Genomic DNA, 25,615 nt, shown 5'->3' with positions numbered 1-25,615 from the left:
GATGGTGGGAGCCCCATGGAAATCCTGCCTACTCCCTGCCTAAAGACAACCCCTTACGCATAGATCTCTCCCCCCAACACTGATCCCCCCCCCTTCCCCAGAAAATTGACAAAAAAAAATCTGCAGGCTGTCTCCTGATCGGATTTCTCTCTGTCTCTCCTGTCATGGGAATGTCGCTTTAAGAAATGTTTGGCTGCTCATGTTACTGCAGTGATGTCAGAGTGTGGGCGGAGCTGAGCTCTGGCTGCAGTGATGTCAGAGTGTGGGTGGAGCTGAGCTCTGGCTGCGGTGATGTCAGAGTGTGGGTGGAGCTGAACTCTGGCTGCGGTGATGTCAGAGTGTGGGTGGAGCTGAGCTCTGGCTGCGGTGATGTCAGAGTGTGGGCGGAGCTGAGCTCTGGCTGCAGTGATGTCAGAGTGTGGGTGGAGCTGAGCTCTGGCTGCAGTGATGTCAGAGTGTGGGTGGAGCTGAGCTCTGGCTGCAGTGATGTCAGAGTGTGGGTGGAGCTGAGCTCTGGCTGCAGTGATGTCAGAGTGTGCGTGGAGCTGAGCTCTGGCTGCAGGTGATGTCAGAGTGTGGGTGGAGCTGAGCTCTGGCTGCAGGTGATGTCAGAGTGTGGGCGGAGCTGAGCTCTGGCTGCAGTGATGTCAGAGTGTGGGTGGAGCTGAGCTCTGGCTGCAGTGATGTCAGAGTGTGGGTGGAGCTGAGCTCTGGCTGCAGTGATGTCAGAGTGTGGGTGGAGCTGAGCTCTGACTCTGCTTTTTAGTTTCACTTTGAGAAAAGCTTGGGTGTGTCTGTGTTTTTTTTGATTTTGTTTCAGTGTTGGAGCTGAAGCCAGACAAAGCAGGTGTACTGCTGATCTCTCAGCCACGAAAAGGCTATCTCTTGATCATTAGGTGAATTCAGAATTAGAAATGTTCTCAGTAGTGAATTTAAACCTGATGTGCTTCTGTTAAAAGGTGTTTCTTGTGTCTTCTGGACGTTGTTTGGGAAGTTATTAAGGATTACTTAGTGTTGTATTCTTTGGGGTTGTATTTGAATTGATGGTTGCTAAGATGTTCACTGTATGTTTTAAAAAGGTTAACTTGAGTTCATAGAATAAACATTGTTTTGCTTTAAAAAATACATTTCTATTTCTGTTGCACCACGCCTGTAGAGTGGGCCGTGTGCTCCCCATACCACAATCTATTAAAAGTTGTGGGTCAGGTGAACTCCACGATACACTTTGGGATTCTCTAAATCCTGGCCCACCACACTCCCCAATCAGTTTCTATTGAATAAGTATTCCTGGGTTGGCTAACTGTTTTCAAAAGTCGATTTTGACCTGAGTGGGTGCTGCCTGAGTGGAGAAACAAGTTAGCAGGAAGGATTTATTGTTTCATTGTACTCTTAAGCATTGTTTAACGGGTAATTGTAAACTATTTTCATGTGTGAGACTAAAGTTATTTTAACCGGTCTAAGATATCCTTGACCCTAGCACCAGGGAGGCAACATACCATCATGGAGTATTCTTTGTGGCCACAGAAATGCCTTACAATTGAATCCCGTACAACTAGTCCATTCCCACACTTTCTGATCCTCTCCTGTGCAGCAGAACCTAACGTGGTGCAACACATTTGGCTGTTGCTGCTTTCCCCTGAGGGGCCATTATCTTTTGCAAGGGAATGGCCACAGGTGATTCCTGCATTTTCTGCCTAGTCCTCTTGCTCTGCCTGGTGGTCACCCATTCCCTTCCTGCCTGCAGAGTCTGAGCCTGCGCTGTGACCACCTCTCTGTACGTGCTATCCACGCCACTCTCCGCCAGGCTCCGCAGTATCCCTGGCCAGCGCTCTGGCTCCCAACCCCGGGCTTCCGGGAGCTGCAGCTGGAGACACTTCCTGTACACATGCTGGCCCCAAGCACTTGAAATGTTACCAGCTTCCCACAAAGAGCAGGAGGAGCACACCACTGCTCTGAGCTCTCCTGACATGACTTACCCCTTTAAACTAAACCAAAATGATGCTTAGTATCAGATAATATCAATTACTCTATGGGTCTTCTTCCCTGTTTCTCGTTACTACAAAATATATCGCTTCGACATAATAAGCGATAAAAGTAGTAAATACACCTGGCCTTACCCAGAACTTACCAATCGACTCTCTCCCTTGTAACCTCTTCTGCTGCAGGTCAGACCCTTCTCTGAGGAGTGAAAATGTTAAAAAGCAAAAATAACATGTTGCCCCTCCGCACCGAACTCCCACTGTGTTCAAATTCCCGATACTAACACTCACTCAGGATGTGTCTCACTCAGGATGTGTCTCACTCAGGATGTGTCTCACTCAGGATGTGGTCTCTCCCTCTACTCATGCGCAAAGCTGCCTGACAATGCCTGGACATGTTCCTCTTGCCTGTAGAGAATGTATGTAGCATGTAGCACAAGCCCAACTGAGTAGCTGATGTAACGCCCAACACACTCGCGATTGTTTGGTGGGTGCTGCCCCCCCATCGTGGAATAGTGCCGAATGTTAGACGTGGCGTTCTGAGTTTTGGCACGGGCTCGGCGTGGTCAGTACTCTGCCAATGGCAGGCACAGGCAGAGATGGGCCATTTATTGATCGTTGGGCTGCACGGGCCAAGATGCCTGGCAACACACCGGCATTGAAACTCATATAACACATCACTCACTTGGGCGAGAGGGCGTCTAATGATTAGCGGCACACAAGAACCACAGGAACACTGTTGCCAGGCTCACCTGTTGATACTGTTATACCGGATCAAGTCTTCGAGTTCGATGGCCTGAATCTTGTTGTGATCCAAGTGAAGTTCGTGAAGTGTGTTTGGCAAATCTAAAGGAGAATCAGTGAACCGTCAGCAAGGCACAGGGGCAAGAGGGAAGATTCAGAGCAGGCAGAACAGTGCGGGTTACATCACAGACTAACTCCAGAGAACCGATAGTCGCTCCATGTGATGATAATTGAGAAGCACATTAATCATTAAAATCACTTTTTACTGATCAACCTCAAATTAATCTAGACACGGGGAAGCGAAACACATCAGGGCAACTATATATGTCAGTGTAAAGCTCCCTCAACACTGACCCTCTGACAGTGCGGCACTCCCTCAGCACTGACCCTCCGACAGTGCGGCGCTCCCGCAGCACTGACCCTCTGACAGGGCGGCACTCCCTCAGCACTGACCCTCCGACAGTGCGGCGCTCCCTCAGCACTGACCCTCCGACAGTGCGGCGCTCCCTCAGCACTGACCCTCTGACAGTGCAGCGCTCCTTCAGCAATGACCCTCCGACAGTGCGGCGATCCCTCAGCACTGACCCTCCCACAGTGCGGCGCTCCCTCAGCACTGACCCTCCGACAGTGCGGCGCTCCCTCAGCACTGACCCTCCGACAGTGCGGCGCTCCCTCAGCACTGACCCTCCCACAGTGCGGCGCTCCCTCAGCACTGACCCTCTGACAATGCGGAGCTCCCTCAGCACTGATCCTCCGACAGTGCGGCGCTCCCTCAGCACTGACCCTCCAACAGTTCGGAGCTCCCTCTGACCCTCCGACAGTGCGGCACTCCCTCAGCACTGACCCTCCGACACTGTGGCGCTCCCTCAGCACTGACCCTCCGACAGTGCGGTGCTCCCTCAGCACTGACCCTCCGACAGTGCGGTGCTCCCCGAGCACTGACCCTCCGACAGTGCGGCGCTCCCTCAGCACTGACCATCCGACAGTGCGGCGCTCCCTCAGCACTGACCCTCCGACAGTGCGGCGCTCCCTCAGCACTGACCCTCCGACAGTGCGGCGCTCCCTCAGCACTGACCCTCCAACAGTGCGGCGCTCCCTGAGCACTGACCCTCTGACAGTGCGGCGCTCCCTCAGCACTGACCCTCCGACAGTGCGGCATACCCTCAGCACTGACCCTCTGACAGTGTGGTGCTCCCTCAGCACTGACCCTCCGACAGTGCGCCGCTCCCTCAGCACTGACCATCCGACAGTGCGGCACTCCCTCAGCACTGACCCTCCGACAGTGTGGCGCTCCCTCAGCACTGACCCTCCCACAGTGCGGCACTCCCTCAGCACTGACCCTCCGACAGTGTGGCGCTCCCTCAGCACTGACCCTCCCACAGTGCGGCGCTCCCTCAGCACTGACCCTCCGACAGTGCGGCGCTCCCTCAGCACTGACCCTACGACAATGTAGTGCACACTCATGAAAGTGGGGGGGGGGAGGCGGACGAATTTTGCGTCTGGTGTCCGGGGTTGGAATCCCTGACCTTCGACCCATCGACCCAGGACTGTCGGCCTGGTGCTGGGGGCGTGGGAACCCGTTTTGTGCGCCTGGGAGACTGGGCGTGATTAGAGTGGCTCACCTTTGGGGATTCCTGACAGCTTGGCCTCCGAGATGCGCATGTAATTTAACTTGAGACCGTCAAAGGCGCCCGGTTCGAATCCTCCATTCTCCAAGGGATTGCCTCCCATTTCTGAAAGGAATAACAAGATCAGCGTGATGCACGATCAATCATTACTGAAGCGAGACCATCGTCCAATTGAAGGCTTTAATTAACAAGTTATTACCCAGCCGCTCCGGTACAGAATGACTGCTCTGGGTGAAACACAGACCCTTATGCTCCAGCCCCTACAACCCTCCCTATCTCTGTAACCTCCTCCAGCCCCTACAGCCCTCCCTATCTCTGTAACCTCCTCCAGCCCCTACAACCCTCCCTATCTCTGTAACCTCCTCCAGCCCCTACAACCCTCCCCATCTCTGTAACCTCCTCCAGCCCCTACAACCCTCCCTATCTCTGTAACCTCCTCCAGCCCCTACAACCCTCCCTATCTCTATAACCTCCTCCAGCCCCTACAGCCCTCCCTATCTCTGTAACCTCCTCCAGCCCCTACACCCCTCCCTATCTCTGTAACCTCCTCCAGCCCCTACACCCCTCCCTATCTCTGTACCTCCTCCAGCCCCTACACCCCTCCCTATCTCTGTAACCTCCTCCAGCCCCTACAACCCTCCCTATCTCTGTAACCTCCTCCAGCCCCTACAGCCCTCCCTATCTCCATAACCTCCTCCAGCCCCTACAACCGTCCCAATCTCTGTAACCTCCTCCATCCCCCACAACCCTCCCTATCTCTGTAACCTCCTCCAGCCCCTACAACCCTCCCTATCTCTGTAACCTCCTCCAGCCCCAACAACCCTCCCTATCTCTGTAACCTTCTCCAGTCGCTACAACCCTCCCTATCTCTGTAAACTCCTCCAGTCGCTACAACCCTCCCTATCTCTGTAAACTCCTCCAGCCCCTACAACCCTCCCTATCTCTGTAACCTCCTCCAGCCCCTACAACCCTCCCTATCTCTGTAACCTCCTCCAGCCCCTACAACCCTCCCCATCTCTGTAACCTCCTCAAGCCCCTACAACCCTCCCTATCTCTGTAACCTCCTCCAGCCCCTACAACCCTCCCTATCTCTGTAACCTCCTCCAGCCCCTACAACCCTCCCTATCTCTGTAACCTCCTCCAGCCCCTACAACCCTCCCTATCTCTGTAACCTCCTCCAGCCCCTACAACCCTCCCTATCGCTGTAACCTCCTCCATCCCCTACAGCCCTCCCTATCTCTGTAACCTCCTCCAACCCCTACAACCCTCCCTATCTCTGTAACCTCCTCCAGCCCCTACAACCCTCCCTATCTCTGTAACCTCCTCCAGCCCCTACAACCCTCCCTATCTCTGTAACCTCCTCCAGCCCCTACAACCCTCCCTATCTCTGTAACCTCCTCCGGACCCTACAACCCTCCCTATCTCTGTAACCTCCTCCAGCCCCTACAACCCTCCCTATCTCTGTAACCTCCTCCAGCCCCTACACCCTCCCTCTCTGTAACCTCCTCCAGTCGCTACAACCCTCACTATCTCGGTAACCTCCTCCAGCCCCTACAACCCTCCCTATCTCTGTAACCTCCTCCAGCCCCTACAACCCTCCCTATCTCTGTAACCTCCTCCAGCCCCTACAACCCTCCCTATCTCTGTAACCTCCTCCAGCCCCTACAGCCCTCCCTATCTCTGTAACCTCCTACAGCCCCTACAACCCTCCCTATCTCTGTAACCTCCTCCAGCCCCTACAACCCTCCCTATCTCTGTAACCTCCTCCAGCCCCTACAACCCTCCCTATCTCTGTAACCTCCTCCAGCCCCTACAACCCTCCCTATCTCTGTAACCTCCTCCAGCCCCTACAACCCTCCCTATCTCTGTAACCTCCTCCAGCCCCTACAACCCTACCCTATCTCTGTAACCTCCTCCAGCCCCTACAACCCTCCCTATCGCTGTAACCTCCTCCATCCCCTACACCCTCCCTATCTCTGTAACCTCCTCCAACCCCTACAACCCTCCCTATCTCTGTAACCTCCTCCAGCTCCTACAACCCTCCCTATCTCTGTAACCTCCTCCAGCCCCTACAACCCTCCCTATCTCTGTCACCTCCTCCAGCCCCTACAACCCTCCCTATCTCTGTAACCTCCTCCAGACCCTACAGCCCTCCCTATCTCTGTAACCTCCTCCAGCCCCTACAACCCTCCCTATCTCTGTAACCTCCTCCAGCCCCTACATCCCTCCCTATCTCTGTAACCCCCTCCAGCCCCTACAACCCTCCCTATCTCTGTAACCTCCTCCATCCCCCTACAACCCTCCCTATCTCTGTAACCTCCTCCAGCCCCTACAACCCTCCCTATCTCTGTAACCTCCAGCCCCTACAACCCTCCCTATCTCTGTAACCTCCTCCAGCCCCTACAACCCTCCCTATCTCTGTAACCTCCTCCAGCCCCTACAACCCTCCCTATCTCTGTAACCTCCTCCAGCCCCTACAACCCTCCCTATCTCTGTAACCTCCTCCAGCCCCTACAACCCTCCCTATCTCTGTAACCTCCTCCAGCCCCTACAACCCTCCCTATCTCTGTAACCTCCTCCAGCCCCTACAACCCTCCCTATCTCTGTAACCTCCTCCAGCCCCTACACACCCTCCCTATCTCTGTAACCTCCTCCAGCCCCTACAACCCTCCCTATCTCTGTAACCTCCTCCAGCCCCTACAACCCTCCCTATCTCTGTAACCTCCTCCAGCCCCTACAACCCTCCCTATCTCTGTAACCTCCTCCAGCCCCAACAACCCTTCCCTATCTCTGTAACCTCCTCCAGTCGCTACAACCCTCCCTATCTCTGTAAACCTCCAGCCCCTACAACCCTCCCTATCTCTGTAACCTCCTCCAGCCCCTACAACCCTCCCTATCTCTGTAACCTCCTCCAACCCCTACAACCCTCCCTATCTCTGTAACCTCCTCCAGCCCCTACCACCCTCCCTATGCTCTGTAACCTCCTCCAGCCCCTACACCCTCCCTATCTCTGTAACCTCCTCCAGCCCCTACAACCCTCCCTATCTCTGTAACCTCCACCAGCCCCTACACCCCTCCCTATCTCTGTAACCTCCTCCAGCCCCTACACCCCTCCCTATCTCTGTAACCTCCTCCAGCCCCTACAACCCTCCCTATCTCTGTAACCCCCTCCAGCCCCTACAACCCTCCCTATCTCTGTAACCTCCTCCAGCCCCTACATCCCTTCCTATCTCTGTAACCTCCTCCAGCCCCGACAACCCTCCCTATCTCTGTAACCTCCTCAGCCCCTACAACCCTCCCTATCTCTGTAACCTCCTCCAGCCCCTACAACCCTCCCTATCTCTGTAACCTCCTCCAGGCCCTACAACCCTGCCTATCTCTGTAACCTCCTCCAGCCACTACAACTCTCCCTATCTCTGTAACCTCCTCCAGGCCCTACAACCCTCCCTATCTCTGTAATCTCCTCCAGCCCCTACAACCTTCCCTGTCTCTGTAACCTGCTCCAGTCACTGAAACCTTCCCTTTCTCTGTAACCTCCATCCCTACAACCCTTCCTATCTCTAACCTCCTCCAGCCCCGACAACCCTCCCTATCTCTGTAACCTCCTCCAGCCCCTACACCCCTCCATATCTCTGTAACCTCCTCCAGCCCCTACAACCCTCCCTATCTCTGTAACCCCCTCCAGCCCCTACAACCCGCCCTATCTCTGTAACTTCCTCCAGCCCCTACATCCCTTCCTATCTCTGTAACCTCCTCCAGCCCCCACAACCCTCCCTATCTCTGTAACCTCCTCAGCCACTACAACCCTCCCTATCTCTGTAACCTCCTCCAGCCCCTACACCCCTCCCTATCTCTGTAACCACCTCCAGCCCCTACAACCCTCCCTATCTCTGTAACCCCCTCCAGCCCCTACAACCCTCCCTATCTCTGTAACCTCCTCCAGCCCCTACATCCCTCCCTATCTCTGTAACCTCCTCACTGAAACCTTCCCTTTCTCTGTAACCTCCATCCCTACAACCCTCCCTATCTCTAACCTCCTCCAGCCCCGACAACCCTCCCTATCTCTGTAACCTCCTCCAGCCACTACAACCCTCCCTATCTCTGTAACCTCCTCCAGCCACTACAACCCTCCCTATCTCTGTAACCTCCTCCAGGCCCTACAACCCTCCCTATCTCTGTAACCTCCTCCAGCCCCTACAGCCCTCCCTATCTCTGTAACCTCCTCCAGGCCCTACAACCCTCCCTATCTCTGTAACCTCCTCCAGGCCCTACAACCCTCCCTATCTCTGTAACCTCCTCCAGCCCCTACAACCCTCCCTATCTCTGTAACCTCCTCCAGCCCCTACAACCCTCCCTGTCTCTGTAACCTGCTCTAGTCACTGAAACCTTCCCTTTCTCTGTAACCTCCATCCCTACAACCCTCCCTATCTCTAACCTCCTCCAGCCCTGACAACCCTCCCTATCCCAGTTAACCCTCCAGCACCCTGCAACCCTTCATAATTCTAACCTCAAGCTCCTGCAAGCCTCTGAGATCTCTGCTCTCCTCTCTGTCTCTCCCTCTATCTGTCTCTGTCCCCCTGACTCTGTCTCTCTCTCACTGTCTCTATCTCTCCTTCTCTGTCGTTCTCTCTGTCTCTGTCCTCTCTCTGTCTCTGTCCCTCTCTCTGTCTCTCTGTGTCTCTCATTCTTTGTCTCTCTCTAACTATGTATCTCTTTCTCTCTGTCTCTCTGTCTCTCTCTCTCTCTCTCTCTCTGTCTCTCTCTCTCTGTCTCTCTCTCTCTCTGTCTCTCTCTCTGTCTCTCTCCTCTGTCTTTCTCTCTCTCTCTGTCTCTCTCTCTCTGTCTCTCTCTCTCTCTGTGTCTCTCTCCCTCTGTCTCTCTCTCTCTGTCTCTCACCCTCTGTCTCTCTTTCTCTCTCTCTCTCTCTCTCTGTCTCTCTCTCTCTCTCTGTCTCTCTGTCTCTTTCTCTGTCCCTCTCTCTGTCTCTCTCCCTCTTTATATCTCTGTCTCTCTCTCTGTATGTCTCTGTCTCCCTCAGTCCCCCTCTCTGTCCCACTCTCACTCTCTCTCTCTCTATTTGTCTCTTTGTCTCTCAGTCCCCCTCTCTGTCCCCCCCCTCTCACTCTCTCTCTCTCTGTTTGTCTCTCCATCTCTCTCTCCTTTAAGAAGCTCCTTAAAAACTAAAATCTTTGACCAACTTTGGTGGCCTGTCCCTAATAACTCGCCAGTGGCTTGGGGTCAGATTATGTCTGATTTATGTTCGTGTGAACAGTATTGGGGGTGGGCGGGGGCCGGGGACCGGGGGGGGGTGGGGGTGGTGGGGGCGTAGGGGTGGTGGGGGGGGTGGGAAGGGGGGCATTTTACTGCGGGAAAAGGAGATAGAGGAACGCAGACAGTTGTTATTGTTGGATGGGGTGAGGTGGGGAGACTGTGGAGATGTGGTAAACGATCAGCCGGGATAACATTGAAGGGTGGAGCAGAATAGATGCGCAGACAGGAATAACTGTGTCCCATTCTGGGCCCAGGGTCACTCAGAGACTAATTGCGCAGACAGGAATAACTGTGTCCCATTCTGGGGCCAGGGTCACTCAGAGACTAATTGCACGGACAGGAATAACTGTGTCCCATTCTGGGCCCAGGGTCACTCAGAGACTAATTGCGCAGACAGGAATAACCAAATTCAATTCTGGACCCGGGATCAATGAGAGACTAATTGCGTCGATGGGAGTAACTGATCAGTTCTGGGTCCTTATTGCAAGGGGACAACAGAAGGAGGTCACACAAAACTGTGGAGAATAACAAAACTTGTTTTATTTAATATGTTAACTATTATATATTAGGGTGGCACAGGGTGTCAGAACTGCGACCTCACGCCGTTACGGACTGCATTCAATTCCGGGCTTGGGTGACTGTCTGTGCGGAGTCTGCACGTTCTCCCCGTGTCTGCGTGGGTTTCCTCCGGGTGCTCCGGTTTCCCCCCACAGTCCAAAGATGGTTCCTCCCAAAGCCCAAAGGTTAGGTGGATTGGCCATGGTAAAATTGCCCCTTAGCGTCCAGAGATTTGCAGGTTAGATGGGGTTACTGGGATAAGGTGGGGGGAGTGGGCCGAGGCAGGGTGCTCTTTCCCCCAGCCCTTAATCGAGGGGGGAGCGGGGGGGGGGGGGGGGAGCTAATAATCTGCAAGCACCACGGGAGTGTGGACCATACCTAACCTGTGAGGCGCATGCGGGTTATAACAGTCCCACAGCTCGGGGAGCACATACTGGCCTTGCAGAGGGTCACTGAGAGAGTAATTGCGGAGCTGGGAGTATATTGGTTTTGTGGGGGTGGGAGGGTGGGTGGGGGTGGGGGGGGGGGTGGGAGAGAGGGGTGCAGTGCAGCTTGACCAGAAGGGGTCAATTCTGAGGTGGGGGGGGGGGGGGGGGGGGTCACACAGACCTCCGGGATTGTTATCTTCGAGTCTCGCAGATGAAGTGGGCGATGGGTACTGGGCGGGCAGTTTGAACAGACACTCACCAATACAGTTCATGTTCTTCATTCCTCGGAACGCCTCCTTGGGAACCTTCTTGATCCGGTTCTCGTGGATCCTCAGTTCGACAAGGGATTTTGGCAGGTTCTTTGGGATCTCGACCAGCGCGTTCTTGGACAGGTACATCTTCTGGAGAGAGGTCATCGACAGGAAGGCCTTTGGGTGAACTTTACTGATCTTATTATTCACTAAATAGAGAGCCTGGAATAAAAGAACATGTGGGTTAGGGTAACTGAGGAGTGAAAGTGTCAGAGAGCGAGTGTGAGTGTGTCTGAATGAGTGAGTGTGTGATCACACGTGAGTGACTTAGTGAGTGAGTGTGTGTGTATGAGTATGTGTGATTGTGTGCGTTAGTGAGTGTGTGAGTGAGTGTGTGAGTGAGAGGGTCAGATTGTGCATTAGTGCGTGTGTGCCATGGTGTGAGTGTGAGCATGGGTGTGTGTGAATCTATCTGTGAGTGAGTGGGCCTATATGTGTGAGAGTGTACATGTGTGTGAGTGTATTTGAGTACATTTGTGTGTGTGAGAGAGTGTGTGAGAGAGAGAGTGTGAGTGAGAGAGAGTGTGAGAGAGAGTGTGAGAGAGAGAGAGGGTGAGAGAGAGTGTGTGAGAGAGAGAGAGTGTGAGTGAGAGAGTGTGTGAGAGTGAGTGAGAGAGAGAGAGTGTGAAAGAGAGTGTGAGAGAGAGAGTGTGAGTGAGAGAGAGTGTGTGAGAGTGAATGTGTGAGAGAGTGTGTGAGAGAGAGTGTGTGAGAGAGAGTGTGAGAGAGAGAGTGTTAGTGAGAGAGAGTGTGTGAGAGTGAATGTGTGAGAGAGTGTGTGAGAGAGAGTGTGAGAGAGAGAGTGTGAGAGAGAGAGTGTGAGTGAGAGAGAGTGTGAGAGAGAGTGTGTGAGAGTGAGTGAGAGAGAGAGAGTGTGAGAGAGAGTGTGAGAGAGTGTGAGTGAGAGAGAGTGTGTGAGAGTGAATGTGTGAGAGAGTGTGTGAGAGAGAGTGTGTGAGAGTGAATGTGTGAGAGAGTGTGTGAGAGAGAGAGAGAGTGTTAGAGAGTGTGAGAGAGAGAGCGAGTGAGAGAGAGAGAGTGAGGGAGAGAGTGTGAGGGAGAGAGAGTGTGAGAGAGAGAGTGTGAGAGAGAGAGTGTGAGAGAGAGTGTGAGAGAGAGAGTGTGAGAGAGAGAGTGTGAGAGGAGAGTGTGAGAGAGAGAGTGTGAGGGAGAGGTGAGGGAGAGAGTGTGTGGGAGAGAGTGTGAGAGAGAGAGTGTGAGAGAGTGTGAGAGAGAGAGCGAGAGAGAGAGAGTGTGAGAGAGAGAGTGTGTGAGAGAGAGAGTGTGAGGGAGAGAGTGTGAGAGAGAGAGAGTGTGAGAGAGAGGTGTGAGAGAGAGTGTGTGAGAGAGAGTGTGAGGGAGAGAGTGTGAGAGAGAGAGTGTGAGAGAGAGAGAGAGAGGAGAGAGAGAGCGAGAGAGAGAGAGAGAGCGAGAGAGTGTGAGAGAGAGAGTGTGAGGGAGAGAGTGCGAGGGGGGAGAGAGTGTGTGAGAGAGAGTGAGAGGGAGAGAGTGTGAGAGAGAGAGTGTGTGAGAGAGAGAGCGAGAGAGAGAGAGTGGGAGAGAGAGGGAGTGAGAGAGAGAGAGTGAGAGAGAGAGAGTGTGAGAGAGAGTGTGTGAGAGAGAGAGTGTGAGGGAGAGAGTGCGAGGGAGGGAGAGAGTGTGAGGGAGAGAGTGAGAGAGAGAGAGTGTGAGAGAGAGAGTGTGAGGGAGGGAGAGAGTGTGAGGGAGAGAGTGTGAGGGAGGGAGAGAGTGTGAGGGAGAGAGTGAGAGAGAGAGAGTGAGAGAGAGAGAGTGTGAGAGAGAGTGCGAGGGAGAGAGTGCGAGGGAGAGAGTGCGAGGGAGAGAGTGCGAGGGAGAGAGTGTGAGAGAGAGAGTGTGAGAGAGTGTGAGGGAGAGAGTGCGAGGGAGAGAGTGCGAGGGAGAGAGTGCGAGGGAGAGAGTGTGAGAGAGAGAGGGAGAGAGTGCGAGGGAGAGAGTGCGAGGGAGAGAGTGCGAGGGAGAGAGTGTGAGAGAGAGAGTGTGAGAGAGTGTGAGGGAGAGAGTGTGAGGGAGAGAGTGTGAGGGAGAGAGTGTGAGGGAGAGAGTGTAACAGGCTCCCAGCAGCTCCCTTCATTCGTGAGGTCGGCATGGCTTTGTGAGGGACAGGTCATGCCTCACAAGCCTCATTGAATTCTTTGAGGATGTGACGAGGCACATTGATGAAGGTCGGGCAGTGGATGTGGTGTATATGGATTTCAGTAAGCCATTTGATAAGGTTCCCCATGGTAGGCTCATTCAGAAAGTTAGGGGCATGGGATACAGAGACATCTGGCTGTCTGGATACAGAATTGGCTGGCAGAAAGAAGACAGCGAGTGATAGTGGATGGAAAGTATTCCGCCTGGAGGTCGGTGACCAGTGGTGTCCCGCAAGGATCTGTTCTGGGACCTATGCTCTTTGTAGTTTTTATAAATGACTTGGATGAGGAAGTGGAAGGGTGGGTTAGTAAGTTTGCCGATGAGACGAAGATTGTGGGAGTTGTAGATAGTGTTGAGGGTTGTTACAGGTTACAACAGGACATTGACAGGATGCAGAGCTGGGCTGAGAAGTGGCAGCTGGAGTTCAACCTGGATAAATGTGAAGTGACTCATTTTGGAAGGTCGAATTTAAATGCTGAATACAGGGTTAAGACGATTCTTGGAAGTGTGGAGGAACAGAGGGATCTTGGGGTCCATGTACATAGATCCCTCAAAGTTGCCACCCAGGTTGATAGGGTTGTTAAGAAGGCGTATGGTGTGTCGGCTTTCATTAACAGGGGGATTGAGTTTCAGAGCCGCGAGGTTTTGCTGCAGCTTTATAAAACCATAGTTAGATCACACTTGGAATATTGTGTCCAGTTCTGGTCACCTCATTATAGGAAGGATGTGGATGCTTTGGAGAGGGTACAGAGGAGATTTACCAGGATGCTGCCTGGACTGGAGGGCATGTCTTATGAAGAAAGGTTGAGGGAGCTAGGGCCTTTCTCACTGGAGCGAAGAAGGCAGAGAGGTGACTTGATAGAGGTGTACAAGGTGATGAGAGGCATGGATAGAGTGGATGGAGACTTTTCCCCAGGGCGGAAATGGCTGTCACGAGGGGACATAATTTGAAGGTGATTGGAGGAAGGTATAGGGGAGATGTCAGAGGTCGGTTCATTACAGAGAGTGGTGGGTGTGTGGAATGCACTGCCAGCAGAGGTGGTAGAGTCAGAGTCATTAGGGACATTTAAGCGACTCTTGGACAGGCACATGGACAGCAGTAAATTGAAGGAGTGTAGGTTAGGTTGACCTGAGATTAGAATAAATGGTCGGCACAACATCGTGGGCCGAAGGGCCTGTACTGTGCTGTCCTGTTCTATGTTCCAGAGGGAGTGAGTGAGAGAGAGGAGGGGAGGGTGAGAATCCCACTGGAGGAGGGGCTGGGACCCCCGCTGGGGAAGGAGGGGAGGCTGGGACCCCCGGTGGAGGAGGGGGATGTGGGACCCCGGTGGGGGAGGGGAGGCTGGGACCCCCGGTGGGGGAGGGGAGGCTGGGACCCCGGTGGGGGAGGGGGATGTGGGACCCCGGTGGGGGAGGGGAGGCTGGGACTCCCGGTGGGGAGGGGAGGCTGGGACTCCCGGTGGGGGAGGGGAGGCTGGGACCCCCAGTGGGGGAGGGAGACTGGACCCCCGGTGGGGGAGGGGAGGCTGGGAGCCCCGATGGAGGAGGGGAGGCTGGGACCCCTGGTGGGAGAGGGGAGGCTGGGACCCTCGTTGGGGAGGAGAGGAGGCCGGGACTCCCGGTGGGGGAGGGGAGGCTGGGACCCCCGGTGGGGGAGGAGGGGAGGCTGGGACCCCCGGTGGAGGAGGGGAATGTGGGACCCCGGTGGGGGAGGGGAGACTGGGACCCCCGGTGGGGGAGCAGGGGAATGTGGGACCCCCGGTGGGGGAGGAGGGGAGGCTGGGACCCCCGGTGGGGGAGGGGAGACTGGGACCCCCGGTGGGGGAGGGGAGACTGGGACCCCCGGTGGGGGAGGGGAGACTGGGACCCCCGGTGGGGGAGGGGAGACTGGGACCCCCAGTGGGGGAAGATAGGCTGGGACCCCCGGTGGGGGAGGGGAGGCTGGGACACCCGGTGGAGGAGGGGGAGGCTGGGAACCCGGTGGGGGAGGGGATGCTGGGACCCCCAGTGGGGGAGGGGAGGCTGGGACACCCGGTGGAGGAGGGGGAGGCTGGGACCCCCGGTGAGGGAGGGGAGGCTGGGACCCCCGGTGGGGGAGGGGAGGCTGGGACCCCCAGTGGGGGAGGGGAGGCTGGGACCCCCGGTGGAGGAGGGGGAGGCTGGGACCCCCGGTGGTGGAGGGGAGGCTGGGACCCCCAGTGGGGGAGGGGAGGCTGGGACACCCGGTGGAGGAGGGTGAGGCCGGGACTCCCAGTGGAGGAGGGGGATGTGGGACCCCGCTGGGGGAGGGGGTGGCTGGGACCCCCAGTGGGGGGGGGAGGTTAGGACCCCCGGTGGGTGGGAGGCTGGGACCCCCGCTGGGGGAGGGGAGGCTGGGACCCGGTGGGGGAGGAGGGGAGGCTGGGACCCCCGGTGGAGGAGGGGAATGTGGGACCCCCGGTGGGGGAGGGGAGGCTGGGACTCCCGGTGGAGGAGGGGAGGCTGGGACCCACGGTGGAGGAGGGGAGGCTGGGACCCCCGGTGGAGGAGGGGAATGTGGGACCCCCGGTGGGGGAGGGGAGGCTGGGACTCCCGGTGGAGGAGGGGAGGCTGGGACCCCCGCTGGGGGAGGAGGGGAGGCTGGGACTCCCGGTGGAGGAGGGGGATGTGGGACCCCAGTGGGGAAGGGGAGGATGGGACCCTCGGTGGGGAGGAGGGGAGGCTGGGACCCACGGTGGGGAGGAGGGGAGGCTGGGACCCACGGTGGGGGAGGGGAGGCTGGGTCCCCCGGTGGGGAGGGGAGGCTGGGACCCCCAGTGGGGGAGGGGAGGATGGGACCCTCGGTGGGGAGGAGGGGAGGCTGGGACCCACGGTGGGGGAGGGGAGGCTGGGTCCCCCGGTGGGGGAGGGGAGGCTGGGACTCCCTGTGGAGTAGGGGGAGATGGGACCCCTGCTGGGGGAGGGGACAGGCCTCTCCTGCAGCGATTCCCTTCAGCCCAGTTGAGGCCCTCGTTTTAGGCCCCGTATCTGGGCAGACTGGGTGACGTGAGGCTCCCAGGCGGGGTCCTGGAACTCCCCATTGACCCAGGGCCCCCTGCCTCTCACTCCCTGCCACATGGAGCTGAGCAGTGGGCGGCCTGGTGAACTGGACGGACTGTTTCACCCAGAGAGCTGGGGTGGCTGCCACCCTCTACCAGCCCCCACCTCCTGAGCCCGCCTCCCCATCCCCCATCCCTGGTCAACATAGCTCAAAGAGGTAGATATTAATAAGACTGACAACAAAAACTCAAGTGTGAACTCAAAAGCTCCAACAAGACTTAATTTGTTGGCATTTCCGCAGCTGGAGTACTTTGTAGAGTTTGGGTCTCCTGACAATTCAGAATCGCTGAATTACCGAATGCCACAGTGCTGAAGATGCCGTTCGGCCCATCCAGTCTGCACAAATGCATGAAAAACACTTGACCTGCCGAACTGATCCCATTGGCCAGCACTTGGCCCATAGCCTCGAACGTGATGAAATGAAAATGAATGAAAATGGCTTATTGTCACGAGTAGGCTTCAATGAAGTTACTGTGAAAAGCCCCTAGTCGCCACATTCCGGCGCCTGTCCGGGGAGGCTGGTACGGGATGGTACGCTGGTACGCTGATGACGTGCCAAGTGCCCATCCAGGTACTTTGTAAAGGATGTGAGGCAACCCGGCCCTACCTGCACCCCACCCCCCCCCCACCCCCCCCCACCCCCCCCCCCCCCCCCCCCCCCCCACCCCCACCAGGCCGTGCACTCCGGACCCTCACAACCCTCTGGGTAAAGACGTTTTTCCTCAAATCTCCCCCTAAGCCTCCCACCCCTCACCTTGAACTTGTGTTCCCCTCGTAACTGAACCGTCAACTAAGGGGGAACAGCTGCTCCCTATCCACCCTGTCCACGCCCCTCGTAATCCTGTCCACCTCGATCAGGTCGCCCCCTCAGTCTTCTCCGCTCCAGCGAAAACAACCCAAACCTATCCAACCTCTCCTCATAACCTCAATGTTCCATCCCAGGCAACATCCTGGTGAATCCCCTCTGCACCCCCTCCAGTCCAATCACATCCTTCCTATAATGTGGTGACCAGAATTACACTCAGTACTCCAGCTGTGGCCTCACCAAAGTTCTCCAACTCCAACATGCCCTCCCTGCTTTTGGAATCTATGCCTCAATTGATAAAGGCGAGTGTCCCATATGCAGGAAACTACAGGCCGGTGAGCCTTACGTCAGTGGTGGAGAAATTACTTCGAGACAGGATCTACTCCCATTTGGAAGCAAGTGGACATATTAGTGCGAGGCAGCACGGTTTTGTGAAGGGGAGGTCGTGTCCACTAACTTGATAGAGCTTTTTTGAGGAGGTCACAAAGGTGATTGATGCAGGTAGGGCAGTGGATGTTGTCTATCTGGACTTCAGTAAAGCCTTTGACAAGGTCCCTCATGGTAGACGGGTACAAAAGATGAAGTCACACGGGGTCAGAGGTGAGCTGGCAAGATGGATACAGAACTGGCTCGGTCATAGAAGGCAGAGAGTAGCAATGGAAGGGTGCTTTTCTGATTGGAGGGCTGTGACTAGTGGTGTTCCGCAGGGATCAGTGCTGGGACCTTTGCTGTTCGTAGTATATATAAATGATTTGGAGGAAGATGTAACTGGTCTGATTAGTAAGTTTGGGGACGACACAAAGGTTGGTGGAATTGCGGATAGCGATGAGGACTGTCAGAGGATACAGCAGGATTTAGATCGTTTGGAGACTTGGGCGGAGAGATGGCAGATGGAGTTTAATCTGGACAAATGTGAGGTAATGTATTTTGGAAGGTCTAATGCAGGGAGGGAATATACAGTGAATGGTAGAACCCTCAAGAGTATTGACAGTCTGAGAGATCTAGGTGTACAGGCCCACAGGTCACTGAAAGGGGCAACACAGGTGGAGAAGGTAGTCAAGAAGGCCGACGGCATGCTTGCCTTCATTGGCCGGGGCATTGAGTATAAGAATTGGCAAGTCATGTTGCAGCTGTATAGAACCTTAGTTAGGCCACACTTGGGAGTATAGTGTTCAATTCTGGTCGCCACACTACCAGAAGGATGTGGAGGCTTTAGAGAGGGTGCAGAAGAGATTTACCAGGATGTTGCCTGGTATGGAGGGCATTAGCTATGAGGAGAGGTTGAATAAACTCGACTTGTTCTCACTGGAACAACGGAGGTTGAGGGGCGACCTGATAGACGTCTACAAAATTATGAGGGGCATAGACAGAGTGGATAGTCAGAGGCTTTTCCCCAGGGTAGAGGGGTCAATTACTAGGGGGCATAGCTTTAAGGTGCGAGGGGCAAGGTTTAGAGGAGATGTATGAGGTAAGTTTTTTACACAGAGGGTAGTGGGTGCCTGGAACTCGCTGCCGGAGGAGGTGGTGGAAGCAGGGACGATAGTGACATTTAAGGAGTGTCTTGACAAATACATGAATAGGATGGGAATAGAGGGATACGGACCCCGGAAGTATAGAAGATTTTAGGTTAGACGGGCAGCATGGTTGGCACGGGCTTGGAGGGCCGAAGGGCCTGTTCCTGTGCTGTACTTTTCTTTGTTCTTGTTATGCCTTTTTCATCACCCTGTTAAGCTGCCACTCTGTCTTATTTCAGGCCGGGATACGTTCGGGGAAGGTTCTCGGGGCCGATTCCCGGGATGGAGGGGGCGTGTCCGATGGGGAATGGGTTGAGCAGTTCGGAGTCCTGTACCCATCGGAGTTTAGACAAACGAGACATATTGTTGAAACATGTGAGATTCTGAGGAGGAGGGGGGGGTGCGTGTTGACAGGGTGAAGGTTTCAATATAATCAAGGCCGTGTTGGACATTTCTGATCGACGAGGGGGTCGAGGGTTATAGGGGGAGGGGGAGATGGACAGCAAAGTGGAGCTGATGCTCCAATCAGATCAGACAGCATCCTAATGGAACAGAGGGGACAGCAGGACTCGATGGGCCTAAAGGCCTCCTTCTGACTCCCAAATTGTCCGTTCTCATCAGAACGATGTGTTACTTACGTAGAGCCTGTTCAGACCCTGGAAATCCTTTTCTTTGATCTCGGTGATCTTGTTGTTCTGCAGATCGAGGAGGCTGGTGTCAGTCGGGATATTGGCTGGGACTTCCTTCAGACCTGGAGAACGAGGAGGAGAACAGTCATCGAGCTGAGGGGATGGGCGGAGCGGGGAGGGCAACCGCTGAAGAGAGGGGAGGAGAGGGATGTCGAGTAAAAGGTCAAGCTCAATACTGCCTCAGCTCTGACCCTCCGATAGTGCAGCACTCCCTCAGTACTGACCCTCCGACAGTGCGGCGCTCCCTCAGCACTGACCCTCTGACAGTGCGGCGCTCCCTCTGCACTGACCCTCTGACAGTGCGGCGCTCCCTCAGGACTGACCCTCCGACAGTGCAGCGCTCCCTCAGCACTCACCCTCCCTCAGAACTGACCCTCCCTCAGCACTGACCCTCCGACAGTGCGGAACTCCCTCGGCACTGACCCTCTGACAGTACGGCACTCCCTGAGCACTGACCCTCCCACAGTGCGGCGCTCCCTCAGCACTGACCCTCCGACAGTGCGGCGCTCCCTGAGCACTGACCCTGCGACAGTGCGGCACTCCCTCAGCACTGACCCTCCGACAGTGCGGCGCTCCCTCAGCATTGAACCTCCAACAGTGCGGCGCTCCCTCAGTACTGACCCTCCGACAGTGCGGAGCTGCCTCAGTACTGACCCTCCGACAGTGCGGTGCTCCCTCAGCACTGACCCTCACACAGTGTGGCGCTCCCTCAGCACTGACCCTCCGACAGTGCAGCACTCCCTCAACACTGACCCTCCCACAGTGCGGCGCTCCCTCAGCACTGACCCTCAGACAGTGCGGCGCTCCCTCAGCACTGACCCTCCGACAGTGCGGGGCTCCCTCAGCACTGACCCTCCGACAGTGCGGCTCCCTCAGCACTGACCCTCCGACAGTGCGGGGCTCCCTCAGCACTGACCCTCCGACAGTGCGGCATTCCCTCAGCACTGACCCTCAGACAGTGCAGCACTCCCTCAACACTGACCCTCCGACAGTGCAGTGCTCCCTCAGCACTGACCCTCCGACAGTGCGGAGCTGCCTCAGTACTGACCCTCTGACAGTGCGGTGCTCCCTCAGCACTGACCCTCACACAGTGTGGCGCTCCCTCAGCACTGACCCTCCGACAGTGCAGCACTCCCTCAACACTGACCCTCCCACAGTGCGGCGCTCCCTCAGCACTGACCCTCAGACAGTGCGGCGCTCCCTCAGCACTGACCCTCCGACAGTGCGGGGCTCCCTCAGCACTGACCCTCCGACAGTGCGGCTCCCTCAGCACTGACCCTCCGACAGTGCGGGGCTCCCTCAGCACTGACCCTCCGACAGTGCGGCATTCCCTCAGCACTGACCCTCAGACAGTGCAGCACTCCCTCAACACTGACCCTCCGACAGTGCAGCGCTCCCTCAGCACTGACCCTCCGACAGTGCAGCGCTCCCTCAGCACTGACCCTCCGACAGTGCGGCATTCCCTCAGCACTGACCCTCCGACAGTGCGGCACTCCCTCAGCACTGACCCTCCGACAGTGCGGCGCTCCCTCAGCACTGCCCCTCCGACAGTGCGGCCCTCCCTCAGCACTGACCCTCCGACAGTGCGGCGCTCCCTCAGCACTGACCCTCCGACAGTGCGGCACTCCCTCAGTACTGACCCTCCGACAGTGCGGCGCTCCCTCAGCACTGACCCTCCGACAGTGCGACCCTCCCTCAGCACTGACCCTCCCGACAGTGCAGCGCTCCCTCAGCACTGACCCTCTGACAGTGCGGCGCTCCCTCAGTCCCTACCCTCCCACAGTGCGGCGCTCCCTCAGTACTGACCCTCCGACAGTGCGGCGCTCCCTCAGCACTGACCCTCCGACAGTGCGACCCTCCCTCAGTACTGACCCTCTGACAGTGCGGTGCTCCCTCAGCACTGACCCTCCCACAGTGCGGCGCTCCCTCAGCACTGACCCTCCGACAGTGCGGCGCTCCCTCAGCACTGACCCACCCACAGTGCGGCGCTCCCTCAGCACTGACCCTCCCTCAGCACTGACCCTCCCTCAGCACTGACCCTCCAACGCGGAGCGCTTCCTTGGCTCCGACCCCCTAGCAGTGAGGGTGGGGAGGTACCCACCCAGATCGGAGCACTGGAGCACCCGCACGTGGCACTGGCAACCGAAGGGGCAGACAGGGTAGTCGTGTGGCCGTCGTGGCAAATCGATGACCCGCGGTGGCCTGGTGGCCTTTGGCGCGGGCAGCTCGTCGATGGCGGAGCCCTCGTCGTTCTGCACCCCCGTCATGTCGTCGAAGAAATCCAGGAAGCCGTGCTGCTGGAAGGGTGAGGCTAGGCACCAGGCCAGGAGGCAGGGCAGGAGGAGAATGGCCTTCCCCATGGTCACTGGCATCAGCTTCACACGCGTCTGCTCCGCTTTCCCCCTCGCGCTCTCAATCCCGATCCAGCCTGCAGGTCAAACAAAGGGAGGAAACGGTCAAGGATCAGCAGCGGAACTATGGCCAACCTGATCAGCGAGAATGTGAGCTGGGCACACGCACAATCCCCCCCCCCCCCCCCCACCCTCCCCCACTGCTGCCCCAGCTCCCAAATTTCCACCACCTGACTAATCCCTTCTGATGGACCGACCGCGCTGACCTCTTTTCCGGGCTGCGTTTTTCTCTGACTCATTGCCCTCGTAGTGGGGTCAGTGAGAGACTAATTGCACCGATGGAAGCAACTGTTTTCAGTTCTGATCCCCCCCGCGCACCTCAGGGAGAAGGTATTGCCTTTGAAAGGGGTCACTGAGAGACTAATTGTGCAGACGGAAGTAACTGGTTTGAATTCTGGGCCCCGCACCTCATGAAGGCTTTGCTGTGGGTCACTGAGAGACTAATTGCACAAATGGAAGTAACTGTTTTTGGCTCTGGGCCCCACAACATGAGGATGGCCGTGGAGAGGGTACAGTGAATTTTCATCCAAATGATCCCAGGCCTGAAAGGGTTAAACTCTGAGGGCAATTTGCACACATCGGGCTTCGCATTTGCTTGATTATAGGTGGGGGGGGGGGGGTCAACTGGAAATTTCAAACCCGAGATTGATAGATTTTGTTGGGGTAAGTGGGGGGAATGCGGATTCCAGGACCGAGGTGGGTAGGTAGAATGATCTTGCAGATCAGCTGTTATCTGATGGGATAATGGAACAGACTTGAGAGGTTGAATGGGGTCTCCTCTTGTTCCTGTGTAACAGGCTCGAGAGGGGCTGAATGGGCCTCCTCTTGTTCCTGTGTAACAGGCTGGAGAGGGGCTGAATGGGCCTACTCCTGTTACTGTGCAACAGGCTCGAGAGGGGCTGAATGGGCCTCCACCTGTTCCTATGTAACAGGCTCGAGAGGGGCTGAATGGGCCCCCTCCTGTTCCTGTGTAACAGGCTCGAGAGGGGCTGAATGGGCCTCCTCCTGTTCCTGTGTAACAGGCTCGAGAGGGGCTGAATGGGCCTCCTCCTGTTCCTGTGTAACAGGCTCGAGAGGGGCTGAATGGCCTCCTCTTGTTCCTGTGTAACAGGCTGGAGAGGGGCTGAATGGGCCTCCTCCTGTTCCTGTGTAACAGGCTGGAGAGGGGCTGAATGGGCCTCCACCTGTTCCTATATAACAGGCTCGAGAGGGGCTGAATGGGCCTCCACCTGTTCCAATGAAACAGGCTCGAGAGGGGCTGAATGGGCCTCCACCTGTTCCTATGTAACAGGCTTGAGAGGGGCTGAATGGGCCTCCTCCTGTTCCTGTGTAACAGGCTGGAGAGGGGCTGAATGGGCCTCCACCTGTTCCAATGTAACAGGCTCGAGAGGGGCTGAATGGGCCTCCACCTGTTCCAATGAAACAGGCTCGAGAGGGGCTGAATGGGCCTCCACCTGTTCCTATGTAACAGGCTTGAGAGGGGCTGAATGAACCTCCTCCTGTTCCTGTGTAACAGGCTGGAGAGGGGCTGAATGGGCCTCCACCTGTTCCTATGTAACAGGCTTGAGAGGGGCTGAATGGGCCTCCTTCTGTTCCTATGTAACAGGCTCGAGAGGGGCTGAATGGGCCTCCTCCTGTGTAACAGGCTTGAGAGGGGCTGAATGGGCCTCTTCCTGTTCCTGTGTATCAGGTTGGAGAGGGGCTGAATGGGCCTCCTGTTCCTGTGTAACAGGCTCGAGAGGGGCTGAATGGGCCTCCTCCTGTTCCTGGGTAACAGGCTGGAGAGGGGCTGAATGGGCCTCCTCCTGTTCCTGTGTAACAGGCTGGAGAGGGGCTGAATGGGCCTCCACCTGTTCCTATGTAACAGGCTCGAGAGGGGCTGAATGGGCCTCCTCCTATTCCTGTGTAACAGGCTGGAGAGGGGCTGAATGGGCCTCCACCTCTTCCTATGTAACAGGCTCGAGAGGGGCAGAATGGCCTCCTCCTGCTCTTGATGAGTTGCCTGCCAGTAAGGAGTGACAGCTGTAGGACCCGACCCCGGCCATGTCGTGCGCGTCAAAAGCTGCGTCCAATCCTGACTTCCTGATCTCACTACCGACCCCTACCAGCAAAGAATGGAACTGCACCCCCAGGGTTCCCCGGATCTCAGAGGACCTGGTCCCGAAACACCGAATAGAATCCTCATTCTATCCGACTCCGTTCCTGGGTGAGCTAATCGCTGAGCTAAACAGTGTCCAAGACATCCGTGTGTGTGTGTGTGTTTAGGGAGAGGGCAACATTGCAATTTCCCTCCCACTCGGTGGGGGTGGCTAGGTTGGGGGTGGTCCGATGAATAAATTTCAGAGATATAGGTTTTGACACACTTTGTTTCAAAAAAGAGCGGGGGTGAGTGAAAAGAAACAATTTGCAGAACACAAAAAAAAAATCTGCGACAATAAATTGATAATTTTAAAAAATGAGGAATAAATGAAGATGAATATTAGAGTGCAAGGGAGTCAAAATGTTTTGCAAGCAGCTTATCTCCAGTCTCGGGCAGCTCACTGACTCAACTTCACCACTGCCCCCACCCCTCCACCAACACCCCCCCCCCCCCCCCCCCCACCCCACTTCCATCCCCCGAACCACCCCCAGTGAATCTGGGAGAGTGCCTGGTGGGTTGATGGTCAGTGAGAATTAAGTCTTGGATGAGCTAAAAACATACTCTCCCCACCTACTCACAGGCCACCCTCAGACTGCCCACACACTCGCACTCGGACCCATAAACCCACAGGGGACTAATCCCTCCGTTTCGTACGTTCCTAACACAGGAGGTTGTCCTGCCCATGGTGAGGGAGATATCTTCCTCCGAATTCACAGGAAAATGGTCTCAAAAACGGTGCTGAAATGGACTTAATGCCGGTTTCCACATCTGGGATTATTCAACTGCATTTGGAAATGAAAAAGGCGTCAACTCTTCCTATTTCGGCAAAGTCCACCAGCCCAACACCTCTCCCTATCTCTGTAACCTCCTCCAGCCCAACACCTCTCCCTATCTCTGTAACCTCCTCCAGCCCCTCAACCCTCCCTATCTCTGTAACCTCCTCCAGCCCCTACAACCCTCCCTATCTCTGTAACCCCCTCCAGCCCCTACAACCCTCCCTATCTCTGTAACCTCCTCCAGACGCTCAACCCTCCCTATCTCTGTAACCTCCAGCCGCTACAACCCTCCCTATCTCTGTAACCTCCTCCAGCCCCTACAACCCTCCCTATCTCTGTAACCTCCTCCAGATCCTCAACCCTCCCTATCTCTGTAATCTCCTAAAGCCCCTATATCCCACCCTTTCTCTGTAACCTCCTCCAGCCACTACAACCCTTCCTATTTCTGTAACCTCCTCCAGCCCCCACAACCCTCCCTATCTCTGTAACCACCTCCAGCTCCTACAACCCTCCCTATCTCTGTAACCTCCTCCAGCCCCTACACCCCTCCCTATCTCTGTAACCTCCTCCAGCCCCAACACCTCTCCCTATCTCTCTAACCTCCTCCAGCCCCTACAACCCTCCCTATCTCTCTAACCTCCTACAGCCCCTACAAACCCCTATCTCTGTAACCTCCTCCAGCCCCTACAACCCTCCCTATCTCCGTAACATCCTCCAGCCCCTACAACCCTCCCTATCTCTGTAACCTCCTCCAGCCCCTCAACCCTCCCTATCTCTGCAAACTCCTCCAGCCCCTCAACCCTCCCTATATCTGTAACCTCCTCCAGCCCCTCAACCCTCCCTATCTCTGTAACCTCCAGCCACTACAACCCTCCCTATCCCTGTAACCTCCTACAGATCCTCAACCCTCCCTATCTCTGTAACCTCATCCAGCCCCTACAACCCCCTATCTCTGTAACCTCCTCCAGCCCCTACAACCCTCCCTATCTGTAACCTCCTCCAGATCCTCAACCCTCGCTATCTCTGTAACCTCCTCCAGCCCCTACACCCCTCCCTATCTCTGTAACCTCCTCCAGCCCCTACACCCCTCCCCATCTCTCTAACCTCC

The 25,615-nt window shown here is 56.2% G+C and overlaps 1 protein-coding gene across 2 annotated transcripts in view; it reads right to left on the bottom strand.

The window, feature by feature from the left end:
- Window positions 1-2,702: 2,702 nt before the first annotated feature.
- LOC119955784 (biglycan-like) overlaps window positions 2,703-25,615 on the bottom strand; it is a 40,551-nt gene continuing 17,638 nt past the window's right edge. For both annotated transcript variants that reach the window (XM_038782350.1, XM_038782349.1), the window contains exons 2-6: window positions 21,282-21,608; window positions 19,130-19,242; window positions 10,868-11,081; window positions 4,346-4,456; window positions 2,703-2,825 (exon numbers count right to left, since the gene is read on the bottom strand). In XM_038782350.1, the coding sequence (XP_038638278.1) occupies window positions 2,728-2,825; window positions 4,346-4,456; window positions 10,868-11,081; window positions 19,130-19,242; window positions 21,282-21,552 (807 nt within the window). In that variant the 5' untranslated portion in view covers window positions 21,553-21,608 and the 3' untranslated portion in view covers window positions 2,703-2,727. The remainder of the gene's footprint in view (window positions 2,826-4,345; window positions 4,457-10,867; window positions 11,082-19,129; window positions 19,243-21,281; window positions 21,609-25,615) is intronic.

This window comes from Scyliorhinus canicula, chromosome 21, assembly GCF_902713615.1.
Source record: "Scyliorhinus canicula chromosome 21, sScyCan1.1, whole genome shotgun sequence".
NCBI lineage: Eukaryota > Metazoa > Chordata > Chondrichthyes > Carcharhiniformes > Scyliorhinidae > Scyliorhinus > Scyliorhinus canicula.
This window is presented reverse-complemented; position numbering and strand designations above follow the sequence as displayed.